Consider the following 26,666-nt stretch of genomic DNA (forward strand, 5'->3'; position numbering starts at 1 on the left):
TGTATGTTGAAGATGAGTTTATGAAATTCAGTAAAGGAACGTGAGAGGGAAAGAAGAGGGTCACTCTTGCCAAAGTTGAGAACCGAAGTAGAGAGTTCATAGGAAGGAAGGAGCTACAGCATTTGGGCATGTTAGAGTCTTTTCAAATTTCTCTCCAAAAGTCTGCACTAAATATAGAAAAACAGTTGAATCCTAGTGAGTGACAGGGTTTTATTGATGCTGAGTTTATTTGAAGTTGTCAAGTTCAGCTTCCTCCTGGGGGTGGGGAGGGTGGGGAAGAATGGTGGTGGTGGTGGAATTGTGGAGGCGAGAGGGAAGGAGTGGATATGGAACTGGTGAAGTGGCCTGCCCGAGGGCACACGGTGAGTGGGACAGAACCACAACAGGACCCAGGCGTCCTGGCTCCTGCACTAGTGAGGATTTCCCCACCTGGCCCTTCTCGGTGTTTGTGGTAGCCACCGTAAATCAATCGTACACTCTAAGACGCCAGTCTGCTCTAGAAACAAAACGCTTGCGGGTTTTCTGCTGATACTTTTTTTCAACCACGTTTTCACCCGTTGCTGTGTTCGTAGACTGATGAATCCCAAGCCCCAGAGAAGGTAACAAGACCGAAATGAAGGAGTCTTTCAGCAATCCAGCATATTTCAGAAGCAGAGCCAGGTTTTGTTGCTTCCTGGTCTCTCCCAGAAAACAGGAATCCCGGGACGTGTTCTAATCAGGACGTAGGGAATTCGGCCCCTCGAATGCCGAGTGCAGCGGCAGAGGCACCCTAATCTCTGGGAGAACACAGCAGGGCAGCTGACTGGAGCCGAGTCAGCAAATCAGGGTTGAAATCCTGGCTATGTTCATTCATTCATGTGTTCAACAAGGATCTATGTATTTAAATACCGACGTGTACTGGTTTTACTTGTTCATTTTATATGTGCCAAGTAATCGAACCACTCTAAGTGTCATTTTCAGTTTTATGGTTGCTGTGAAATGTATATAAAAATATCTGATTGTGAGGATTGAGTCAGGATTAAACCAGAAAAGGCAATTAGATATAGTACGACAGAAAGGAACCGCAGTAATGAAGGACATGATTTTATCCTAACATTATCGGACGAGGTGGCCGAGTGGTTAAGGCGATGGACTGCTAATCCATTGTGCTCTGCACGCGTGGGTTCGAATCCCACCCTCGTCGTGAGGTTCTTTGGACGTTGGCCGCCCCGGGGCGGCCGTTGTGTAAGCGGGTTGCTCTTCACTGACTCATTTCGTGCTTGTCATGTAGACAATGCTTATCATCATCTAATCTAATATAGAAACTTCCCTCAGGGTGGGAGGTGTACTTATATTCACACAGACTTTTTCGAGGAAGAGGGATATAATAAAACATTGCCTAAATATACACAACAAATTATTATATGTTGTGTTACACTTGCAGGATATTTTCAGCCTGTTTTTAACTGTACTGCAATTTTCACCAAGTTTGTTAAAGAGACAAAACTGAAAATATATCCCACATGACATTTCCTGTTAGATCCAAGGATTCCTCCTTTAGCAGAACAGAAGAATGTCAATATTGTGTAGTTTCTGCTGTGATCTCCAACTTGTCAGAACTTTGGGGCAAAATATTTTTATATGTATATAAAATATTTTATGAAATAAAAGTTATTTAAGTATTTTATACATAAATATAGTTTAATTTAAAATTATTAAAATATTTATTAAAATATCATATATATAAAGCTATACAGAAAACTCTTGCATCCTTTCTTATTTTCCAACCACCTAATTACATTTGCCATAGACAACCATTGTTATTAATTCCTTCCAGCATCATATTAAGCATATATGAATATATACCACATGAAATAAACATATCTTTTTACCTCAAAAAGGGGTAACACAGATGATAACATACTATGCATATTGGTCTGTACCTTACCCTTTTCCCCTAAGCAATATATCTTGGAGCACTTTCCATATCATAAAAAAAAGTGACAGTTTATGCTTTTCCAAGGACCCATGGTATTCCAACATATGGGTTATTGTATATTATTTAACCAGCCCTCTATTGGACATTTAGGTTTTTTCCCCTATCTTTTGCTTTTACAAACTATGCTGCAATGAATAACTTTATACATTTATATATAATATTACACGGAGAGACATTTATGTATAAAGTTATTCATATATATGTATATGTAATTTTGAATATATGCATTTGTAATACTGCAAGATAAATTTCTTAAAAGGAGTTTGCTGTGTCCTAGGATATGTGCATTTGAAATATTCACACGTACTGCCAAACTGCCCTCCAAAGGAATTTTATTAACCTATACTCCCAGCCAGTAATGACTGAGGTCCTTTCTCCCTTCACCTTCCCCAATATGCTATGTTGTCAACTTTGGCTTCTCTGTTATTTTAGTAGGCGATAGTGATAATGCAGTGCAATTTAATTTTCATTTCTTTTACTACAACAAAATATTTGTTACATTTATAAAGATAGAATATTTTTTGCTTTATTTTATTTATTTTTTTAAGGTGAGAGCAGTATTTGAAGTATGATCTCTAGGCTGCTTCAAGTGCTTGTTGTGAATGAAGAATTCTGGGCCTCACTCTTGATCTATTAAATTATGATCTCAGGGAGTGTGCTCTGGAATCTGTAATTTAATAAAGCATCCAGATGCTTCTCATGTTGATCTTAAAGCTTTGTGTCTGGCTGAGGTATCTATGTATTACATCCAATCACCCAGAATGCTCTTTATTTCTGTAAATGTTCAGCCCAGGAAAGCTGCTCCTGCCTTCAATTTTACCAGCCACATCCTCATATCTTGGACAAATTTTAAAATCTGTTTTTATATCCTCAGGAAATTGGCTACCATTAATTCATTCAGTCATCTACATTGGACACACATTCTCTACGTTTATTGCACCCTCAAATCCTAAGTTAGCTCTCTTTTCTGAAAAAGCAGTTTTCCCAGGATGTGTCTATAAGTTCTTTGTGGAAACTGTCAAAGAAAAATTGCACCAGATGGAGTCAAACAGACAAGGAAGACTTTAAGACTATTGCAATCAGGAAGATTAAACTCCATTCGGAATACAACAGAGGCAGCTGAGGATTTTTAGCCAAAGGGGCAGAATAAGGAGTCATTGGGTGGAAAATTACTGAAAGAAACTTGATTAAATTTATCAAGAGTGAAGGAAGGGGAACTTGACTGGATATCAAGGGTGTTGGGGGGATTCTAGATAAACTGGCTTAGCGGGATTCTTGCCAAAACTGGAATCAACAGGATTCTTTACTATAACTGGGCTGGGCAGGCCAAAGATGGTTTGTAAGAGGGCTCAGAGGAGCTTGACACAAGTTTGGTCAAGGAGGGAGTCCTTGTTAATATCCATGGGGATTCCTTCAGCTTCCTTAAAGAATGGGAGATCCACAGACCAGGTAAGGTTCCTACAGAAGTGTCCACATGCTCTCCCAGCCTCTCATGCGTCTGTTACTGGTTCTGCCTCCCTATATCAGCTGTTCCTTGGCCTTCTCTCCAGCCCTGGGTCACTTGAGTGCAGGTACCTCCTCCAGCCAGGTACGTTTCATTACTGTAATTTAGAGGCTTGGGATAATGTCTGAGTTACTGAATTTGAGCTGGGACAAATGGGTCCTTGATGCTAAATATGACCATAATGATTATGTCATAATTTCCCCTTCAGTATTTGAGATGAAGTGGTTCTCCCTTTTGTTACGTCATTTCCCAAAGTTCCAGGAGGGTGGTTGGAACTCTGGAGTCTATTTGAGGTTTTGACTTTGGGTTAGGATGTTAGTGCTGCAGATGTCTGAAAACCACAGGCTGGAGGTGGCATTGGTTGGAGAGAATGCAGTTAGAAACTCCCCACACCGGGAAGGCTATCAGGCCAGTTCAGAAGAGAGAGGATACTTTGGAGGATACTTTTGCTCATACTAGCATCAACAAGGTTGAAAGAAGACAGGACCACACCTGCTAAGGCAACACTCCAAGCAGAAAATGTTATTTCCCCCTGCAATTAGCATCATCACAGACCATCTAAGTAGAGATACAATCAAGTGCTCATAGTGGGAAACAAAAGAATCTGTTTTCATAAACTTAGTAACCTTACTTTGTTACAAAGTATCTGTGTAACCAATGGTAAATCATAATATGAGTCAATGAAATATTTATAGTTTAGTGAGTTACTGGAATTGGTGAGAGAAGGACTTGACTTACTTTTTGGTTACATATGAGAACATTAAAATGTTGAAGCAAGAAGGAACCTGAAAATAGATCACTGGATTTAAGGGTTGCCTATTATGACGTAGAAGAGATTAATTTGTACAGAACATAGATACCTGTCTCCTCCTAATTTAGTTCCTGTCCAGCTGAAGGAAATCTTTCCTCCCACTCGCCTACGTTTCTCATTCTAATGGCAAATGAGTGGCTATCTAGAACTAACCGGACTTTCTACGTTTGATCAGCTTTGTCTCCAACTTGATCTCTGTCTACACACAGAGTACTTTTTCAGGGGGGCATTTCTCGTCCCTGAGCCTCGGCTCCATCGAACCGTTTTCCGGGTGCTTCGGGTGCAGGTGTTTGGCACTTTCTGAGAAGGTCGCGTTCAGAGGTTCGCTCCATTTCCCGCGGGCCCGAGCGGTGGGAGAGGGGAGACGCGGGGAGAGACGTGAGTTTTTCTGCTTGGACGGCAGGAACTGCGCGCTCCGCGGCTGCAGGCTTTCGAGGAGTTTCGCATTTGGGGTGGGTGATGAGAACGAGAAGAAGGAATGAGAGAAGGCAGAGGAGAGTGAACTGTCTCGGTGAAATGGGAATGGGAAGAGGAGGTGAGAAGTGACCCCGGACGGAGAAAGCGCGCTCCCGGCCGAGGCTCGGCGACTCGGCACGTGGGGTTTTAGGCTTAGGAGCGGGCGCGGTGAGGAGGCCTTGGTACCTTGGAGGTTTTGAGATGCGGTCTCCATCAAGGAATTGCGCTGCTGGAGCTGTTCCGCCCGAGCCCTGAAAAGTTCATGAGGTTGCTGGGAGGCTGACCATTTCTAGTCAGCCTTCTTGCTATTGAACTTTGTGCGATTGGAAAGCTTAATTTTAAAGAATTCGTTAGTTCCCAGGAGAAGTATTCTGTCCTTTTGTTTGAACAGAGTCGTAGAATCCAATACTACTGTACACGGCCACAAATGTGTAAAGCAGAAGAACGCTTTCTTTCCGGGTCAGATATGATTCCAAGAACTATAAAATGTTCCTCTGAGAGAGGTCCCACCGAGATTCGAACTCGGATTGCTGGATTCAAAGTCCAGAGTGCTGACCATTACACCATGGGACCAACCGAGAAGGTAAACCTCCGTCTGTAATCATAGTTAAATATTTCCTTCATAAGTTCTCAATCGCTCTAACCCAGAAGAGTTAAGTCAAGCTTCAGTGAGACCACGCTGATAATGAAATCTGACGCTTTATTGTCGCTGGGGAAGAGGCACTGGGCAAAATATAATTCAGGGCAATCCGGGCACTCTCTCTTCTGCTTCTGTTGGGAGCACAAATTAATTTTCGGAAGACCAGCAGAGGCGGATCCAGATTTTGTGAAGTCTGAAACTTACACAAGTTTCCTAAAAAGGACACAAGGGGGTCCTTTTAAAGAAAAAGAATAGACATTCTCAACAGATACAGCTACTCTAAAGCATATATAACGTATCTGAGGAAAAATTGGAATAAAAAGAGGCTGCAGTCTTAACTAATTTCCATTATAATATACTTTTGCAAGTTTTACAAAAACATATGTTCATACAGGGCGACCCCTTCCAGGGCCTTGGAGAGCAGTCTTGACAAACTTAGTGAAACTCATGATAAATACCCCTCCGAAGAGCAGTTTGGCAATATCTATCAAAATAATCTCTACTCAGCAATTTTTCTTTAAAAAAGCCATCCTACAGAAATACAAAAAATTAAAAAATTAAAATATATGTCTAAGGATGTTCACTGTAATATTTTGCAATATCAGAAACTTGAAAATATGCCCATCCATTCAACGGAAATAATATACTAAAAAGAATGGGATAGATGTAGGTACCCACATGTTGGTTTGGCAGTTTCTGGAGAGGATTTAATCTAAGTTTAAAACAAATAAACAAACCCCAGAAATTTGCTGAATTGTAATATATAGCATGAACTAATTTTTATAAGTCATAGTTTGTGAGTGTATATATACATTTTAAATAGGTTAAGAAGCGGAATTGGGAATCAAGGAGCTTCTCACTTTTTGTCGTGTTCACTTTTGTGAGATATAGTCACTTTGGTAATTAAAAGTGAAAAATCTACAAAAAAAATTAATGCCCTTCAGTAGAGGACTTAGAAATCATGTTTACTCCATGCTGACTGCCTACTGTGCTCTGTATGGAGGTGATCAGAGAATGCAGAAAATGAAAGATGTAGACGTTAGAATCCCTGACTGCAAAGGGTTAACAGTTAGTTGGGGGAAACCATGAAAGGTAAGTGCAACATGTTAATAGTGGCTAGGAAAATGAATGGGGAGCTCCATCTCAGTCCTTTGGATGATCTGATGACTCGGGCGCATAGACAAAAATTTTATATACAATTTCACTGGGTTTAGCGACTCACTCAAGACCATTTACAGACCTCAAAGGTAAAGATTTTTGATTTTGAGATCTCTAAAAAAAGACCTTCTGATCCTTCAAATTCTCTTGAATCAGAAATGCCAAAATGTGAGTAATTAACAGGGACCAAAGTAGAAGCAGAGAGAGAATGGGGAAAGGGAGCCATTCAGCAGTTCAACAAATATTCCTCAGACATCTATTATTTATTGAGCGCTCTTAACAAGGCCGTGGGGGCAGGCTGGGTGGGGAGGAGGAAGAGGAATTAAGGCTGGCACTTGCAATGATTCCTAGGCTTCTAGACCTCCAGCAGAATCCACCCGTGCCACAGCCTTTTCCTCTTGAAACAGCGTTTTCTCTTTGCTTACCTGCATCCACTCTAGCACTGCCCGCTCCGTGCATCTTCGAATACCTTGCCTGGTAGAGCACACTGTCTTGAAGGAGCATGAGCCAGGTGGGAATTTCCTGGTTGTCCAACTGTAATGACTTGTTAGACTCTGAAAATACGTCCAGATTTTCCTTGTTAGGTTTCTGGGGCTAGTTTCACAGGACTGTTTACAGCATGGCTCACAGGAATAGCTACTCCTGTCGTTAGGCGGGGAAGCTCACTATATGGATCTTGATTTTTCCCATCTATAAAATGGAAAGAAGGAACTAGATCCTACATTTCTTTTTCCGAGTCTGATTTACGGTTAATGGGAAAGGAGACAGTGGACCAAATCTAACGAGAAAAGGCCGGTTGAAGACTACAAATTCGCTGACTTGGCATTCGCTCAGGGATGCTCTTCTACGTCTGTTTTAGGACGCGGCGGTGAGTACTGCGGGTCTGAGTGCAGCGACGGCTTATCACCGTGACAAAAAAAAAAACCCAACCCAGAGTAGCCTCTACACTAGCGCTACTCACACCGTGAAACTCTTTTCACCCGGGAACTGGGTAACTCGGGAGTTAAGTCTCTGTACAGTTTACGGAGCACTTGCCTCCGGGTGTTCACCAACGTTACCACGACCACCGAGATGACTGCACCATCTGGAATCCTAGAGCGGACCGGAAGTGAGTGCAGTTCCCCCGGCCTGGCGGGAATGTGGGAGCAGCTTCGTCGGCCGGGAGTGTAGCCCGCGGCCCATTTCTCTGGCTTGGCGCGAGAGGGTCCGAGCTTCTCTGAAGAGAAGCGCAGGCGGAGGGAAGGTTGTGTCTGCGCGGCGACAATCGGGCCTCCTCTGCAGACGGCTAGCCGTGTGGCAGGAGCCCTTCGCCCTCTCCACGAGGGCCTGAGCCACAGGGAGCGCCGGTTTCGGAGAGACCTGTCTGGTTTCCTTGGTGGAGCTCGTATATCTAGGCTTTATTTAGGGCCAAAGTCTCCTCAGTTTTCTGTCTCGCAAGTAACCTGCCGCTCAATCTGTGGTCCTGGAGCTTTAGTGAGTAGTTCTGTGCTCACAGTTGCCCGTCTTGTCAGAGAATGGCTTCACTTTCAATGGAATTGCTCGAGTAACTGCCCTGTTGTCACCTAAACAAAAATTTTTTAGCTGCGTCTGTAATTTTTCTGTGTCAACAGGGTTTTCTTATATCGAAAACTTTCCTGACCAAGAATTGAGTGGGGCCTTCAAGGAAAATCTGCCTAGACCCTTGTTGGAGCGAGCCTTTCTCTAAGCTAAGCTAAGGATGGCGGCAGCCCCCGGGGCCCTCCCAGCCTTGGTTGGCCAGGCTTCAGAGGAACCAGGGGAGATTATCAAAGTAAAGGTTAAAGAAGAAGACCCTATTTGGGATCAGGAATCCTGCCTACAGAAGGATTTGTCTCATACCAGGGAACTCTCTCGTCAACGCTTCCGTCAGTTCTGCTATCAGGAGACTCCCGGACCCAGGGAAGCTCTGAGCCAACTCAGGGAACTTTGCCGTCAGTGGTTGAGCCCAGAGATACACACCAAGGAGCAGATCCTGGAATTGTTGGTGCTGGAGCAGCTTCTGACCATCTTGCCTGAGGAGCTCCAGGCTTGGGTGCGGGAGCATCATCCTGAGAGTGGAGAGGAGGTGGTGACTGTGCTGGAAGATTTGGAGAGGGAGCTTGATGAACCTAGACAGCAGGTGAGAAATTGGAGGGGCCATCTTCTGTGAAGAATCTGAGTGCGTGGGTCCAAGGTAGAGTAAGTGGGGTTAACTTCACACTGACGGCTGCAGATTCTGGTTCTGGGCATTATTATTTGATCACTGGTGTAGACGAATAGATTCACGCTTCTGGGATAACAATTTTCATGTCAGTGATAGCTGATCCTAATAAGGAGATGGTTTAACCAAATGGGAAACCTTGGTCTATTGCTTGCAAATGGAAAATATCTCTTATTTAGTGACTGTGAGATTAAGATAGCTATCTCTTCTTAACGATCCCCGCTACTTTTACCATATATGAAAGCAAATCAGTGCAGGAATATGAGGAATACCTTCTAGGAGAGACAAATAGAAAAGTAGTCTAATTTAATGGAAATATCAGGAAATGGTAAATCATAAGATCTGGGTTCTATGATAGGCTCTGTCACTAATTAGCTGTATAATCTTGGGCACACACCTTCTCTGGACTTTGATGACTTCATCTGTCCAGTGAAGAGATTAATTACATCATTTTCTAGATACTTTTCAGTACTTGCAGTTGTTGGTATGTGAGCCAGTATTCTGTCTTTTCCCATCACACTAGAGGTTATTTTTAAGAGAATATACTTGCTTTCTATGACTGTAATTTTAGAACATTATGGATATTGCCAAACACTGTTACATTTCTATAATGTTACTATCTATACATTTATCTGAATTCTTTTTGCATATGAACGTTATATGTATACAGTCTGATCTGTTAAAATATGTTTTTCTGGAATGCAAAATCTTTCATATGAGATTGGTAAATAGGAAAATAAGTCAATATAATGCTGAAATTGTGCCAGCTCATATGAGTTTTCCCAGAAAGTTGATGTTTTGGGCCACCAAGTAAGAGCAGCTGAATGCAAAGTATATGACTATAGCTGAGTGCAGCAAGTTGTGAAGACATACAGTGCATAATGTCCATTCACTTCCACATCCTTCCTCTTGGCTCTCTTGGCCCTCTTGGCCCCAGTCTCTGTTTTGGAAGCCCTTATGTGCATAGTTCCCTCCCATTTTGGTGCATTTTTTGCTAAACTTTTTTGTATTCCAGAAAATGAGCAAGGAAGGGGGTTTGCAAGTGCCATAGAAGCATGCTGGTGATAAAATTTATGCTAGTGAGCACAAAAGAAGAAAAGATTTAACAACTGAAGAAAAGCTCGAAATTATAAAATGTTTTGAAATAAATGAAAGAACGTGACACTGGGTGTGCAAATGAAATAAAAGAGTCAACTTTATGAACAGTTAGAGACAATGCTGGGAAAATAAACTTATCTGGCTGGAACAACTTCCACTGCTACAAAATTTATTGGAAGAAGGCATAAGGAAGTGGTAGAAATGGAACATTTGTTTGGATTTTATACCGAAGAAAGAAGCAATCAGAGGTAACCTTTCTCAAAATTAAAGAGAAGACGTTAGCAATACATGAAGACCTTAAGAAGAAAGTGGAAGATCCTGCAGAAGTGCCTTCATTTAGTGCAAATACTGGCTGGTTTAGTGGCTTCAAGAGCTGCTATGATTTCCACAATATTAGGATCTCTGGTGAAGCTGTGAATGCAGAGAAGCTGCAAAGACATTTCCCCGAGTGTTAAGAAATTTGATAAAGAAGGCTATAACCTGGATCAGAGTTTTAATTTTGATGAAACTAGTCTCTATTGGAAGCAAATGGCCTCAAGGGCCTGTATCTTGAAGGAGGAATCATAAGATCCGGTGTTTAAGGCTACAAAAGGTCAACTGACTGTGATGCTGGGTGGGAATGCCAGTGGGGATTTAAAGCTAAAGCTTGTGTGATATATCACTCTGCCAACACACAAGCTTTAAAAGGAATTGTAAAGACTAGCCTGGGTGACTACTATAAGTCTAGCAAGAGAGGCTGGATGACAGGGCAGGTATTTACTTATCGTCTAGGTGATGTTTTGTAGACGATTTTTTTTTTTTTTTTTTTTTTGCTGTACGCAGGCCTCTCACTGTTGTGGCCTCTCCTGTTGCGGAGCACAGGCTCCGGACGCGCAGGCTCAGCGGCCATGGCTCACGGGCCCAGCCGCTCCGCGGCATGTGGGATCTTCCCGGACCGGGGCACGAACCCGTGTCCCCTGCATCGGCAGGCGGACTCTCAACCACTGCTCCACCAGGGAAGCCCTGTAGATGATTTTTTAAAATATTGCAAGAAGAACAATTTGTCTTTCAAAATTCTTGTAATTCTCAGTAATACACCAAGCCATCCTCCAACAGTTGCTGAACTTTCTTCAAATATTAAAGTTCTCTTTTTATCTCCTCATACAACTACTTTACTCCCTGATCAGGGTGTGATCACAGTTTTTTTTTTGTTTTTTTTTTGCGGTATGCGGGCCTCTCACTGTTGTGGCCTCTCCCGTTGCGGACCGGGGCACGAACACGTATCCCCTGCATCGGCAGGCGGACTCTCAACCACTGTGCCACCAGGGAAGCCCAATCACAGTTTTTAAAGCTTATTATTTAAGGATAACATTCAAGGTGTTTATTGGATCAACAGGGGGTGACAATGCACACACAGTTTTTGAATTCTGGAATTGATAGAGCATTAAACCTGCAATTGATATTCTTGTAGAGGCCTGGAATGATGTCACAAAAGCCTGTTTGCATGGGGTGTGGTGTAAGATTCTCCCTGATTTAATTTATGATTCTAAAGGCTTTGAACCTTCAGAAGAGCTCCCTCAAATTAAAGCAAGCTGTATTGCTCTTGCAAAGGAGGTTGGATTTGAAGAAGTTGAGAGTGAAGATATTGAGGAACTGCTGCAATCTCATGCAGAGGCTCTCTCTACACAAGAGCTACAACAGTTAGATGCTGAGGCTCAAATGGAAGCGTATAAGAGGATGATGCAGTTCAACAAGCTACCCCACAAGAGCATTTCACTTCTCAGTTATCTTCTGCTCTAAGTATGATAGATAAGCAGTTGCAGTGGATAGAAGATAATGATGCAGAACACAGCAGGATTTTACTTCATGGCATGAGGTCCTATTTGAAGCCATGTAAGCAGCTTCTTTATGAAAGAAAGAAAATATTTAAGCAGCAAAAACTATGTATCTTTTTATAAGCCAATATCAAAGAAATAAAAACAAGATGATGAGCCAGAACCATCATTATATTTTTTGTAATATCACTACATTTCTTGGAAAGTGTGCAAATGCTTGTCCATCTGAACTTCTGATGATGATATCCTCTACCCTTGCCTCACCCTTTCCTTACACCTCTTTCTAACAGGATACCATCACCTTTCATAGTAAAATCCTATACTTAATGTAACATTTCTTTATTTAATGTCTTTTTGACAATACTTGTATTTTTATTGGAATTTCTGTAGTTTTATTAATGCTTTTCTGACAAAGTTGTGTAGAATTTAAATAGTCTACCCTACAACTTTATTTTCTCCATAAATCCTGTTATTTTTTGGGCAGTTTTGCAGAAAGCATGTTTTTTCATGAGTTCATATGTTACTGCATAGATGCCTGTACAGACAGTCTCTTATCTCTAGCCAGCACACCTTTTCTCTTTGTTTCAAATAAACAATATTAGTTTTTTCCCTTAGGATGTACCTGTTACTTTAAAATTTTCCTCTTCTAGCTTTGTTGAAAAATGCAACCATTGGTAGGACTTGGTGTTTTGTCAATCCTGGGTAGTGTTCAGGGTTATGCTCTGCTCATACTTGATAGTTTTTCATGTGACTCAGGGTTATAGAAATCTCCTAGTCTTATTGAATGTCAAGCTTGCATAAATATTTCTCATTTTTCTTGTTTCTGTGTGATTTCTGAAGGGAGGGGGAAATGCCATTGTTGCAGACACTTTTAGCTGCCAACCCAGCATCTATTGTACACCCCTTCTTTCTTCCTTAAAAAATGTTGATTTTGTTCATGTTGGCTCTGTACCTAACTAAATACTTTTCAGCTTTCCCTGTGCTAGAGTTAGCCATACATCGTAGTCTGGCCAGAGAGAAATAAGCATATTTTCTGGGATTTCTGTAGAAGCTTTAATTTTCCTTATAAGATGGCACAGATATGTTTAGTTCTGCCTTTTCCCACTTCTGTCTTGAACGTGGATGTGATATCTGGAGCTGTAGTAGCCATCTTGTGACCATGACATGATGATAAGCATGAGGATGAATACCAATATGTTATGAATGGCAGAGCAGAAATATAAAGACAGCTCGGGTCCCTTACAGAACTGTTAGGTATGTGAATCAATGCCAGCAACTGCCCTCCTCTGGATTTCTTAGCATATGACAAAAATAAACCCCTATTTGTTTAAGCCACTATAAGTTAGGCGTTATAATTAATTGGGAAATACATGCATTTCTAATGAATACAGTCATATTTACTCCACTATTTTATGACCAAAATTTCTTATTAGAAATCTTAAAAAATCAAATCTGGGAATCATATAGTGAAAGGCCAATGACTTTCATAACCAGTTTGAAGTAATTTCAGCTTTGTAATTTGTTTTTGCCATCCAGAGGCACGCTTTACACTTTTGTGGTAAAGGCAGAGTGGAATTCCTCCTATTCCTTCCAAGACCAGGCCCACCTACCTTGGACTAGTCCCTCTAATGGAAGTAAGAAGAAGTAAGCAAGCAGAACCCAGGGAAGCTGAGGAACACAGCCAACCAGCCAATGTCCATAGAAGCGAATTCTAAGGGTATTACCTTAATAGGTAATAACAATGAGATATTACTATATTATAGGTTCATCTATAGCCAGGGAAGATATCTGTGTTGCTTAGAACCCAAAACTTGAAAACAATAGAAAATGAATATCTATCTACTGTGTTAGGAGAAAACAAAACTAATTGCTTACTTTTGAAAAGGATTAAAACACTGAACTGTATTCATATGTGTAAATAAGCGTGAAAGAATCGGTAGGAAAAACTTGAGTAAAGAAGAGAGGAATAGTCTCATTCGATACTAACATACCATAAAGCCTCTTTAGGTAAAATTGTGGTACTGACACATGAATAGCTGGATCAATGAAACAATAGAAAGTATGAAAGTGGACTGGAGCACATATGAAAACTGAGTACACAATATATGTGCCATCTCAAATCACAGTGGGGAAAATGGTGTTTTAAGTAAATGGTGTTGGGACAAAGAGATAGCCATTTCAAAAAGAAACACATGAAACCTATACCTCATACCATATTCCAGAACCAGAATAAACTTTAAATGTGTCTGAGATCAATATATAAAATTTTAAACATCCAGGAACTAGCAGAAAACAAGAATGACTTCTTAAAATAATCTGAATGTATAGAATTACTCAAAATCTAGAAGTAATATCAAAAACCTTTTTTTCTACATGAAACATTTTTTTTTAAATGCAGGACAAAAAAACCCCACAAGCAAATCAATATAATAAATTAGTGAAAATATTTGCAAAATATGTCATACGTATAAGTGAATCTCCTTAACAGAAATGCAATAAAAATGATCACGAGACATGAGCAGTTTTTTGTTTTTTACAAACAAATAAACAAATGGCTATGAGAAGATGCTCGACTTCAATCATAAAAAGAGCAAATCAAAACTATACTGAGGTGCCGTTTGTCACCTATCAGACTGGCAAAAATTCAAAAGCTTGGCAACACAATCTGTTGGCCTGACTGGGGAAACAGTTCCTCTCAAATGTTGCTGGTAGAAGTGCAAAATGGTACCATCCCTATGGAGGGGATTTTGGCACCATCTAACACATATTTACGCATTTACCATTTGACCCAGCAATACTGCTTCTGGGAATTTACTTGGAAAATACAAGTAAGAAACAACATAGGCACAGTTTTTCATTGCAGCATTATTTGTAAAAGCAAAATATTGTAAATAACCTAAATGCCCATTCATATAAGGGTGATTGAATAAACTGTGGTGCATCAATATAATGGTACTATGTACACAAAAAAAGCATAAGCAAGATATCTGTGAACTGGTATGAAATGATTTCCAGATAATATTTTTATATTAAGTGAAAAAAAGGAGGTATAAACTACTATACAGTATGAAAAAATAAGTATACACACATTTGCATTTAATTTGTATATATATTATATATACACAAATATATACATGCAGACGTGTGTATATACGTGTTTTTACTTATTTTTGCAAAAAAAAAAAAAAAAAAACCAGAGGGTAAAGCATCAACAACAAAAAATGGTTTCTTATGGGAGTGGGGGAGAGTAGAATGCAGGCTATGTGAATATGAGCAAGACTTCTCTGGATACATATTTCGTTTTTTTTTTATATCACGTAAATGATTTCAGTATTTAAAAAACAATACTAAATTCAAAATGATAAAAACAGAAACAAATGAACTCAACAATATATCAAATTAACATAGTAATACAGAGGAAAATAATAATTCAGGTGGCTTGACCACAGTACTCTGACCATATACTTTTAGTGGAATACTGTCTATGGGCCTATAAAGCTGCAAAGATATATTGAACCTTACTTAGTAGGTATGTTGTTGGAAGTGTTCTACAACACAAAGCATGGTGATTCTGAAACTCTTTTGTATTATTGTAGTTTAGAGCCAATGAGTAAATAATATATATACATTGTTATGAACTGCTTTTTTTTTAACTGTGGGAGAAGGAAGATATTAATATGGAAGATGGAAAGGTGAGGAAAATTCTATAGGTATTGAAGTTGAGTTGAATTCATGTTATTTTATAAAATATATTTACCAGCTTTATCCTTGAAAGGGCCTAGAGGAGATGACACCTATTAAAAATGAGCCTACTATTACTCAATCTTTGCTACTAAACATTGTTGTCCTCTAAAATGAATCAAAATTTCTTGGGAAAAAAAACAGTTGAACTAGATCTGGGACAGGGAGAATACAATGTGGTCCTTGTATTGTTTATTCTAGAAAGCTTGGATGTGCCAAAACCCAAACCAAAACAAAACAAAAACTAGTGGGGTCATGTCAAAAGGTTGCAGGAGCCAGATCAAGGGGGCTCCCTCTGGCCCAATTTGAGACAGTTTGAGCATCAAAGTGAGTGAGGATGGAATGGATTATAAAATAAGTCTATAGTGATACTTAGAAAGAGAGACAGGCACCAAAGTAGGATGGACAGAAAGCTCTTTACAGAAAATTGCTAGCTATTAAATGTAGAAGGAATTATGAAAGTAGGAAGTCACCATTTTGCAACCCCCAGTATAAAAATTGATTCAAGCAGAAATCAATGAATGTTAAAACCATTGGGGAATAAGATATTTGCATAGTTCCAAATTATTACTAATTATTATTTATTACAGTTGGAAAAAGTGTATTTTTGAATGGATAGATCTGGTAGTTACCACCTTAACTAAGTAATCAAATTTAGCATTATCTACAATAAAATAACTTGACAACTTAATGTAACCTGTGATGTGACACAGTAAGTACACATTACTTACGTAGTATTCTTCCAAAAATGTTCTTTCCCTGCCTCCAAGCAGTCGCACGGAGGCTGAGGCTCCAGTGCTTTCAAGATTCGGCTCCATCTGTAACCCACCTCCTTGGCCGAGCTGCTGGAGGTGTAATGGACGTTAATACTGCTCTGCAAGAAAAAGTGATCAAGTTAAAAATACTGGGCTCTTGTTCCTCAAAAAACAAAGAAAGAAAAAAAAAAGTTTAACCAGAATCTACTTGTGAAGGAACAATCAGGCAAGTCCCTAATGTGCGATATTCTATAAGACAAGTAGCCCTGACTTTTCAAAATTTAATGTCATAAAAATGTCAGGAAAAAAAAAAGTCAGGAAATGATCTTAGATTAAAAGAAGCAAAAGAGATATAATAACCAAAAACATTGTATAAATACTGAATGGATCATGGACTTAAAAGAAGCAAACATAAAATTCAGGTGACCCTTGAACACCTATGGGGGTGAGGGGTTAGGGGCATCGACTCTCTGCCCAGTTAAAAATAGTCCTCCCTATACATGGTTCTTCCTTATCCGTTTCTGCATATGCAGATTCAACCAACCAGGGATCTTGTAGTATTTACTGTAGTAGTTACTATTGAAAAAAATCCGCCTATATATAGTCACCCAAGGGTCAAACCAATGTTGTTCAAGGGTTAACTGTATGTATAGGGACAATTGGGTAAATTTAATTATAAACCGAGTACTAGATCATTGGTGTAAGGAAGAGATAAATGTTTTCTTTTCACCCAACAGTTATCCACTTTGATTGGCTTTTTTTTTTCTCCCATCCATAACACACTGGGCTGATGTTTTCCACATTTGGTCTAAAACAACTATCAGATTTCTTCCTGGGTTTAACAGTTCCGTTAGTTCCTATTAGATAATTTGCATACCCCCCAAATATTTACTTTTAATTGCTCACACTGAAACTCATTTACAATTTTCTTCTGGTTAGGAGGAAAATTAGGAAAGATTCCTTTTTTTTTTTTGCTGTACGCGGGCCTCTCACTGCTGTGGCCTCTCCCGTTGCGGAGCACAGGCTCCGCGGCCATGGCTCGCGGGCCCAGCCGCTCCGCGGCACATGGGATCTTCCGGGATCGGGGCACGAACCCGTGTCCCCTGCATCGGCAGGCGGACTCTCAACCACTGCGCCACCAGGGAAGCCCAGGAAAGATTCCTTTAATGTGCGTCCATTGTTATTCCCCAAAACAGAAACCACAAGGATGCATATCAACTCCTGTTCAATGCAGACAGTTTCTATTGTATGGCTCTGGCTTTATTTGTCCCAGCATTTTTTATTTCTCTCCTTATTCTGTCTTGCACTCCTCTTAAGAATTCAATGAAGACTTTTTTTCTTCTTATATCCATTCTATTTCAGTAGAAGAATGTTTTGAGGTTTAGCTATGGTTTGTGCAGTGATGTGATTAATATTATATTAGTTTCCAAATGTACCTGTTTATCCCCAGGTCCCACAGGGCACATATGGGCAGGAAGTTCCTATGGAAGAAATGACTCTTCTAGATACTGCAAAGGCGTCCTTAGGTACCCATCTCCAGACTATAGAAGATGGAATGGAACGTGAATCTCCAGAGCCACATGCACTTCAAGATAATGGTGAGGATAAGTTAGTCTTTGGAAAGAGGATGAGATTTGGGAGGAGGGAAGTGTCCATTCATGGAAAGCTTATCAAATTTTATTCCACTGCAGCTTCTACTGAATATGGCTGAAGGGAAGGTCAACGAGTGTAGTGGAATGCTATTAAAGAAGTTGAATTAAGCAGGCATGTAATAATGTAAAAAATAGTTGAACACAAGATTTTTCATGGATATTTTGCAATGGAATTAAGTACCTATGGATAGATAAATCAGAGATGCCTCTGTATGTAAATGCTGATCACTTGTCAGTGTAGACATGGGTCCCATTTCTGTAGACTCTGCCCCCAATTCTTGTTACATATGACTGTTTAAGACTTGGAAATACTACTTCGAAATTCTACTGAAAAAAATGGAATTTCTGAAGTCATGTCCACTAGAGATCTAAGGACTATTAACAGTGTAATGTGTGGTGGAGGCAGCAGCACAGGCTGGCCTAGTTGTGGAGTAGCTGTCTTTTCCCAAAGGCTTAAGTATAATTGATATAATTTTCTACTTTTCTTTTCTTATAACCCTAGCAACTCCTTATTCTCTGCTTATCCTAGACCTACTAACATTGATTGTACTAATTTCTGAAGCTCATATTCTCAGATTGTACATATTCTGAAGCTCTGGTTCTCATTTACATTGCCCTGTATTTCTTTCCTCCCCCCAGTTTATCCTTGTTTACCTTCCGTTATGTTCATGGCTCCATAGCATGATGCAAAATGTATCAGTGTGGAAAGAAATACTATCTATGTAATGGTCTTTTCAGTCACATTTTGAAATACCACTTATCATGAGTGTTGTCATCCTCATTATAAAGTTAACAAATTTTTATCCAACACTTTTTTGTGTGTGGCCACACCCAAGGCTTGGCTTGCAGGATCTTAGTTCCCCGACCAGGGGAACCACACAACAATGAAACCACCTGAGTCCTAATCACTGGACCACCAGGGAATTCCCTATCTGACACTTTTCTGTGTAGTTATGTGTTAGATAATGGAAAAGATACTGGAGGAAAAAGTGATCCCTGCTTCTTTAGAAACTTACAATCTTGTTAGTTCTACATATGAAACAGTTAAAGAAGAAAGTGCTACAGTGCTAGTTTGTGTTATGAATAAATTATGTCCTCAAGAAAGGAGAACTCACTGTAAGCTTAAATTAAATGATCAAGGAAGTCTTGTTGGAACCATTGAGACTTAAGTGAGGCCAAAACACACAGTAACATATTAATTTGAAGTTTTGGAAGTTATGAACATTTGAGAATGATTTAAATTCACCAATTCAATATTTGTTATGCAAATTGGTAGTATAAACAATGTTGACTTGAGAGAAAGTACTTTTTCCAAGCAGCTGTAACACTTTAGAGGTGATATGCTAATTCCAAATTATTCTTTTTGATTTTTTCAAAATAGTTTCCTTAAGACTAGCCAAATTTGATTTATTCTAAGTGTTTCTGTTATTATGAATATTCTAAACATTTATTTTAATATGCTATATTAAGTCAGAGCTTTTTCACTACTTCAGGTTCATCTGCTACTCTTTCTTTATTAAAATCAGTAATAAGGGGCTTCCCTGGTGGCGCAGTGGTTGACAGTCCGCCTGCCGATGCAGGGGACATGGGTTCGTGCCCCGGTCCGGGAAGATCCCACATGCCGCGGAGCGGCTAGGCCCGTGAGCCATGGCCGCTGAGCCTGCGTGTCTGGAGCCTGTGCTCTGCAACGGGAGAGGCCACAGCAGTGAGAGGCCTGCGTACCAGAAAAAAAAAAAATCAGTAATAAGATTATTGGTATTGGGTTTATAGTTTCACAAGCACCTAAAGGGAGCTCATGCAAATATATGATGTTGAAACTTCAGCCCCAAGTGTTGCTATAACAGCTAACCTGACTGAGTAAAACAAAATATGGTATAGTCTGGGGCTTTAAAAATATCTATGACTGTATTTCTGAGACTTCTCTAGCCAAAAAAAAATGTTCTGCGTAATTAATAAATAAATGAAAAAATAATAACATCAATTTGCTCCCTGTTTTACATAAAACAGCGCTTTACTTTAAGGCTAACCCTGGATACTGCTCTGGAAAGTCACATCCTGGCTTTCTACTCTTTTCCATATCAGAACTCTTTGTTCCTGGGTAGAGTTCTTCATTTACCCTCTCTATTCCTCCAAAGGTAGACTCCCTAACCAAAATTGTATTCCCCCTCTTGTGTGTCCGTAGCATCTACTTGTACTCCCAGCTCTTTCTAGTGGCTACTTGAGCAATATACATATTTTAAATTATATTCCCAAATAGTCTAACTGATTTTTTTCTTTATATTTTAGGGTCATTTTTGTGGCTTTCCATGATGTCTCAATCCATGGGCGATGATAACTTTAGTAGCTTAGATACTAATGAAGCAGAAATCGAACCAGAAAACATGAGAGAAAAGTTCTTCAGAAGCTTAGCAGTGTTACTGGAAAACAAGAGTAATAATACCAAGATATTTTCTAAAGCAAAGTACTGTCAATTAATAAGGGAAGTGAAAGAGGCTAAGGCCAAGGCAAAAAAAGAATCAGTTGACTACCGTCGCTTGGCTAGATTTGATGTGATCCTGGTACAAGGACATGAGAAGCTGATTGAGGCTGTAAGTGGGGAAACAGATAAAGTACGGTATTATTTACACAGTGAGGATTTATTTGACATACTGCATGATACACATCTCAGCATTGGACATGGTGGACGTACCCGCATGGAAAAAGAGTTACAAGCAAAATACAAGAACATCACAAAAGAAGTTATAATGCTATACTTGACACTCTGCAAACCATGCCAACAGAAAAATTCAAAACTCAAGAAAGTTCTAACATTGAAGCCAATTAAGGAAGTTAACTCAAGATGCCAAGTAGATCTTATAGACATGCAGTTGAATCCTGATGGGGAGTATAAATTTATTATGCATTATCAAGACCTTCGTACAAAGTTGAGTTTTTTGCGGTCATTAAAATCTAAAAGGCCTAAAGAGGTTGCACATGCTCTTTTAGATATTTTTACAATTATTGGAGCACCCAGTGTTCTACAGTCTGACAATGGGAGGGAATTTTCAAGCCAGATTGTCAGTGAACTTAGTTATATTTGGCCAGAACTGAAAATTGTCCATGGGAAACTTCAGCCCTGCCAAAGTCTAAATTCTATAAATCAAACTAATGAGGATATCCAAAATCGGATTATCTCCTGGATGCAAACTAACAATTCATCACACTGGGCTGAATTTTTGTGGTTTATTCAGATGACCCAAAATCAACCCTATCACAGAGGCATGCAACAGACTCCATGTGAGGGTACATTCAGCTCTGAAGCTAAACTGGGCTTGTCTCATTCTCAGCTAACTGAAGAACTTATTGCCAGCCTGAACACAGAAAATGAATTGGAACAGGCCGACAAGGAATTAGAAAATACTCTAAGAGCCCAGTATGAAGAAAATATTGAGGCTGGAACAGATAGTAGTGATATTGAAGAAAATCTTTCTATTACTCCTAAGATAGCCCAAAAAGCTCCTCCTGAAAGCAGACTGAATTTTTTATCTTGTGTAGTTTGTGAAAAAGAATGCACAGGTGTTAATAGTTGTGTATCATGTGATAGAAACGTCCATGCAATCTGTGGAGTGCCCTCTCAACATGAGACTGATGGTTATCACCATAGAATAACTTGTAGTCTTTGCTATGAGACCACTACAATGAAAAGGAAACATGATGAGATTCCAAGAAGTCTGACTGTTCAACCCTCCAAAATGTTAAAGCCATCGGAGACACCATTTTCATCAGACAAAGTAGGAGACTGGGTAAGAGTTTGAGTGTCTGCTGTCGATCAAAGCAGGGGAAGAGCCTCATACTTTACTGTGACCATGATGAGTGAGAAATTTTTGACATGGCATACTAAAGCACAGTTATGGCCATCTTGGATATATTTTCTCCAAAGAAAGGCCAATTACATTTAATGTCCTCCCTCCACTCCTTTTTTCAAGTTGGAAGTTATAACCTTGGATGCTGCTTTGTTTATTGTTCTGGGGTGAAGAGCAGTAGTATCTCTTACTTATTTCTGATATCAGGCATTTCTTAGCGGAATGAGAAAGCTAGGATCCGGGGGATAAATGGTATGCATGATGGTATGTTTCTATAGAAGGATAAATTTGGGGACAGATGAATTTAATGTTACTTTGTTTTAATTATATGTGAGTTTGGGTTGAGAGGTAAGCTAAGAAAGGGCATCTCAGGTCAAGTGAAGAAATATTTAGGAAGGGCAGGGGATGATAAATTTGGTTGGGAGATACGGATTTGTGTTGGGAAAGAGTTTGGTTTTCTGATTAAAATGCAGAGTGTGAAATAAGACTAATGAGATTTTCAATCAGTAGGTCTTCTAAAGTACAGCTAATATGTGTTCAGGTAAGTGTTTTGAAATGTGAAGGTTACACATGATTTGGGCCAGTGGTACTCAGAGTTTGTTCTTCAGACCAGTGCTGGTCTGCAAACTGTTTATACTAGTCCATAATTAGGTAAGTACACAAATTGAGAGTATTTGGAAAGTTACAACAATTTGACATTGCTGCAATACCCAAGCACGTGATTAATGAACTCATCTTTTCAAATAGAATATTCAATTTGGGTGTTAAACTCTCAAGGTGAGTCACATGTGGTAGCAGTTGTACATTAGTCAAGCACAATAGGTTCACATTAAAATGTGTGATATGCTATGATTAGCTTGTCAGCTGTAACCCAAAAGTATATAAAACTCTGAGAAAATGTAAGCATTTATTTATCTTTATAACTTAATTTAAAAATCATTTTATATTTTTAATCAAGCCTAGTTTTGGGGTTTTTAAAATTTTTTTAAAGTATAGTTGATTTACAATATCATGTTAGTTTCAGGTATACAGAACAGTGATTCAGTTTTATATATATATTCTTTTTTCAGATTCTTTTCCCTTATAGATTATTACAAAATACTGAGTATAATTCCCTGTGCTATACAGTAGGACCTTGTTGGTTATCTATTTTATATATAGTAGTGTATATATATTAATCCCAACCTCCTAATTTATCCCTCCCCTCCTCTTTCCCCTTTGATAACCATAAGTTTGTTTTCTATGTCTGTGAGTCTCTTTCTGTTTTGCATATAAGTTCATTTGTATCTTTTTTTTTTCTCAGATTCCACATATAAGCGATATCATGTATTTGTCTTTCTCTGGCTTACTTCACTTAGTATGATAATCTCTAGGTCCATCCATGTTGCTGCAAATGGCATTATTTCATTACTTTTTATGGCTGAGTAATATTCCATTGTGTGTGTGTGTGTGTGTGTGTGTGTGTGTGTGTGTGTGTGTGTGTGTATATATATATACCACATCTTCTTTATCCATTCATCTTTTGATGGACATTTAGGTTGCTTCCATATCTTGGCTATTGTAAATAGTGCTGCTGTGAACAGTGGAGTGCATATATCTTTTTGAATTAGAGTTTTCTCTGGATATATGCCCAGAAGTGGGATTGCAGAATCATATGTTATTTTTAGCTTTTTGAGGAACCTCTATACTGTTCTCCATAGTGGCTGTACCAATTTACATTCCTACCAACAGTGTAGGAGAATTCCTTTTTCTCCACACCTCTCTGGCATTTATTATTTGTAGGCTTTTTGTTGATGCGAGCCTAGTTTTTGACTTCCAGTTTAATATTATTAAAGACAAAAGTAAAATTTATATTACATATTTTTAATTCTAATTTGCAGATGGAAAAACAAGCTTCACTGGACTTTTTTGTAAAGAAAAGACATACCTTTTCTGAATATGGCGGTAGTAGTAAAATAATTGGTAACAATGGAAGTCATCCTGAGGAAGTGAAAACCAAAAGAGTTCATACTAGCTTTACTCGGAAGTATGATCCCTCATATATTGAATTTGGTTTTGTAGCTGTAATTGATGGTGAAGTGCTGAAACCACAGTGTATTATTTGTGGAGATGTACTGGCTAATGAAGCAATGAAACCATCGAAACTTAAGCGGCATCTATATTCAAAACATAAAGAAATAAGTTCACAGCCAAAAGAATTCTTTGAAAGAAAGAGTAATGAATTGAAAAGCCAACCAAAGCAGGTGTTCAGTGTTTCTCACATAAACATTAGTGCTTTGCGGGCTTCTTATAAAGTAGCACTTCCGGTTGCTAAGTCTAAAACACCATACACAATTGCCGAGACACTAGTGAAGGACTGCATCAAAGAAGTTTGCTTAGAAATGTTGGGTGAATCTGCAGCAAAGAAGGTAGCTCAAGTACCACTTTCCAATGACACCATAGCGCGACGTATTCAGGAACTGGCGAATGATATGGAAGACCAACTCATAGAACAAATAAAACTAGCCAAGTATTTTTCACTGCAACTTGATGAATGCAGAGATATTGCTAACATGATAATTCTTTTAGTATATGTGAGGTTTGAACATGATGATGATATAAAGGAAGAATTCTTTTTTTCAGCCTCTCTACCAACAAACACAAGTAGCTCAGAACTGTATGAAGCTGTGAAGAATTATGTTGTCAACAAATGTGGTTTGGAATTTAAGTTTTGTGTAGGCGTGTGTTCTGATGGTGCAGCTTCAATGACAGGAAAACATTCTGAAGTGGTTACCCAGATTAAAGAACTTGCACCAGAATGTAAAATAACGCATTGCTTCATTCATCGAGAAAGCCTTGCTATGAAAAAAATATCACCTGAACTAAATAGTGTGCTTACTGACATAGTAAAAATTGTGAATTATGTAAAATCTAATGCGTTAAATTCAAGATTATTCTCTTTATTATGTGATAATATGGAAGCTGATCATAAGCAACTGTTATTGCATGCTGAGATACGGTGGTTATCACGGGGAAAAGTTCTATCAAGAATGTTTGAAATACGAAATGAACTCTTAGTATTTCTGCAAAGCAAGAAACCAGTTTGGTCCCAACTTTTCAAAGATGTGAACTGGACAGCCAAACTTGCTTATTTATCTGATATCTTCAGTATTTTTAATGATCTTAATGTTTGCATGCAAGGAAAGAATGCAACATGTTTTTCAATGGCAGATAAGATTGAAGGACAAAAACAAAAGTTAGAAGCTTGGAAAAAAAGAGTCTCTACAGATTGTTATGACATGTTCCATAACTTAACAACAGTTATCAGTGAAGTAGGTAATGATCTTGATATTGCATATCTGCGAAAAGTTGTCAATGAACATCTTACAAATTTGTTAGATTGTTTTGAATTGTGTTTTCCATCAAAAGAAGATCCACGCATAGGAAATTCATGGATACAAAATCCATTTCTTTCATCAAAAGATAATTTAAATTTAACTATAACCCTACAGGATAAGTTGTTGAAGCTGGCTACTGATGAAGGATTGAAAATGAATTTTGAAAATACAGCATCACTTGCTTCATTTTGGATAAAAGTTAAAAATGAATATCCTGAGCTTGCTGAGATTGCTTTAAAATCTCTTCTTCTGTTCCCCTCAACATACCTCTGTGAGACTGGGTTCTCTACATTAAGTGTTATTAAAACAAAACATAGAAACAGTTTAAATATACATTATCCCCTGAGAGTAGCGTTGTCATCAATTCAACCTAGATTAGACAAATTAACAAGCAAGAAGCAAGCTCACTTATCACATTAAATTTTTTAAATACTGATTTATAAGGTTTTAATTCAAAGTATACATATAGGCATTATGGAAGTGTGAAAAGTTATGATTAAATTGGCAATTCTCTATATAAATTGCCTATATGTAAACAAAAATGTACAGTTTTTATAATTCTCTTATTTTTCCCCGTTATACTTGTTATATTTATTAAGATGTAATTTTAAAGCTGTTCATTCTAATATTAAAAAATTTGTCTTGTATTTTGTATGTCTTTTCATTATTGCATTTTATTAGGATATTAAGATGGTAGGATGACTTCAGGAGGGGAATAATTTCTTTGAAGTGACAGACTTTATCAGTGAAGGGAAGTGAATTCAAGGGGTGGAATTAGAATTTGAATGCAAGGGAAGGGGTCAGTAAGAGGTTAAGTTTGTTAAACTGATCCTGGGTGGTTTGGTTGGAAGTTGATAAGTTTGTTTTGTTGGTGCATGTTCAGATGCAGTGTTTAAGTGGGTAAGGTGGGGGAAAACCATCAATGCTTATAAAAGCTCAAATGGGAAACAACCCAAATGTCCGTTCACAGAATAAAATGTACTGTGTTTATTCAACAACTAGAATACAGCAGTAAAAATGAGTTATTGTGGAGGGAATTCTGGGGTGTGATGAAATGTCATCTTGATTGTGGTGGTGTTTACTATTAGCCATATGCAAAGTTGTCAATCAAGGTCCCAGATGAGTGTTATCTGGGTATACAGGAGACTGCTGTCAAGAACTACCTTGTTCTTACTCCTCTTAATTGACTGCAATTTTATCTTTCATCCCTTCTCCTACTCCTCATCCCAAATACATAGCAACAATAGATTATATTGACTGAATTTCCACAGCGCCCACACTAGCCCAGCTTATCTTTACCAAAATTGATACTCATGTTTCCCAAACTATGAGCTTAAAAGCCACAAAATTGAACATTTTCAACACAGGCAAGGAGGAGATGAACAAATAAAGAAATTTTTTAAAAGAAAAATCCCAAGTTTGGCAAATGAGAAACAATATTGGATGGTAGTTGTGATAAATTATTATTATTCAAAATTATTGACTGCCTCTTCCTGGGGTAAGATTATACTGCCCCACTCCACAGATACCAGATTTGACTCATTTACTTCACTCTGGATAACGAAATGTGAGCAGACTTGACATGTTACTTTTGGGCACAAAACAAGAAACAGTCCTTGATT

At 38.7% G+C, this 26,666-nt stretch overlaps 1 protein-coding gene across 1 annotated transcript; it reads left to right on the forward strand.

Moving 5' to 3' along the window:
* The first annotated feature begins 7,685 nt into the window (after positions 1-7,685).
* SCAND3 (SCAN domain containing 3) lies at positions 7,686-25,612 on the forward strand. The gene is made up of 4 exons (XM_082638509.1): positions 7,686-8,684; positions 17,624-17,771; positions 20,112-21,607; positions 23,548-25,612. Exons 1-4 carry the CDS (start codon positions 8,265-8,267, stop codon positions 25,462-25,464), a joined length of 3,981 nt encoding a protein of 1,326 aa, XP_082494635.1. The 5' UTR covers positions 7,686-8,264; the 3' UTR covers positions 25,465-25,612.
* Positions 25,613-26,666: the final 1,054 nt, after the last annotated feature.

Source organism: Mesoplodon mirus (assembly GCF_964341445.2).
Source record: "Mesoplodon mirus genome assembly, chromosome: 12".
Classification (NCBI taxonomy): Eukaryota; Metazoa; Chordata; class Mammalia; order Artiodactyla; family Ziphiidae; genus Mesoplodon; species Mesoplodon mirus.

Excerpts from the sequence above, each read along its gene's own strand:
- SCAND3 (XM_082638509.1), top strand. The coding sequence starts at position 8,265 with ATGGCGGCAGCCCCCGGGGCCCTCCCAGCCTTGGTTGGCCAGGCTTCA. Across the intron at positions 8,685-17,623 it reads TTGATGAACCTAGACAGCAG|GTCCCACAGGGCACATATGG; the intron begins GTGAGAAATTGG and ends GTTTATCCCCAG. Across the intron at positions 17,772-20,111 it reads ACATGCACTTCAAGATAATG|GGTCATTTTTGTGGCTTTCC; the intron begins GTGAGGATAAGT and ends TTTATATTTTAG.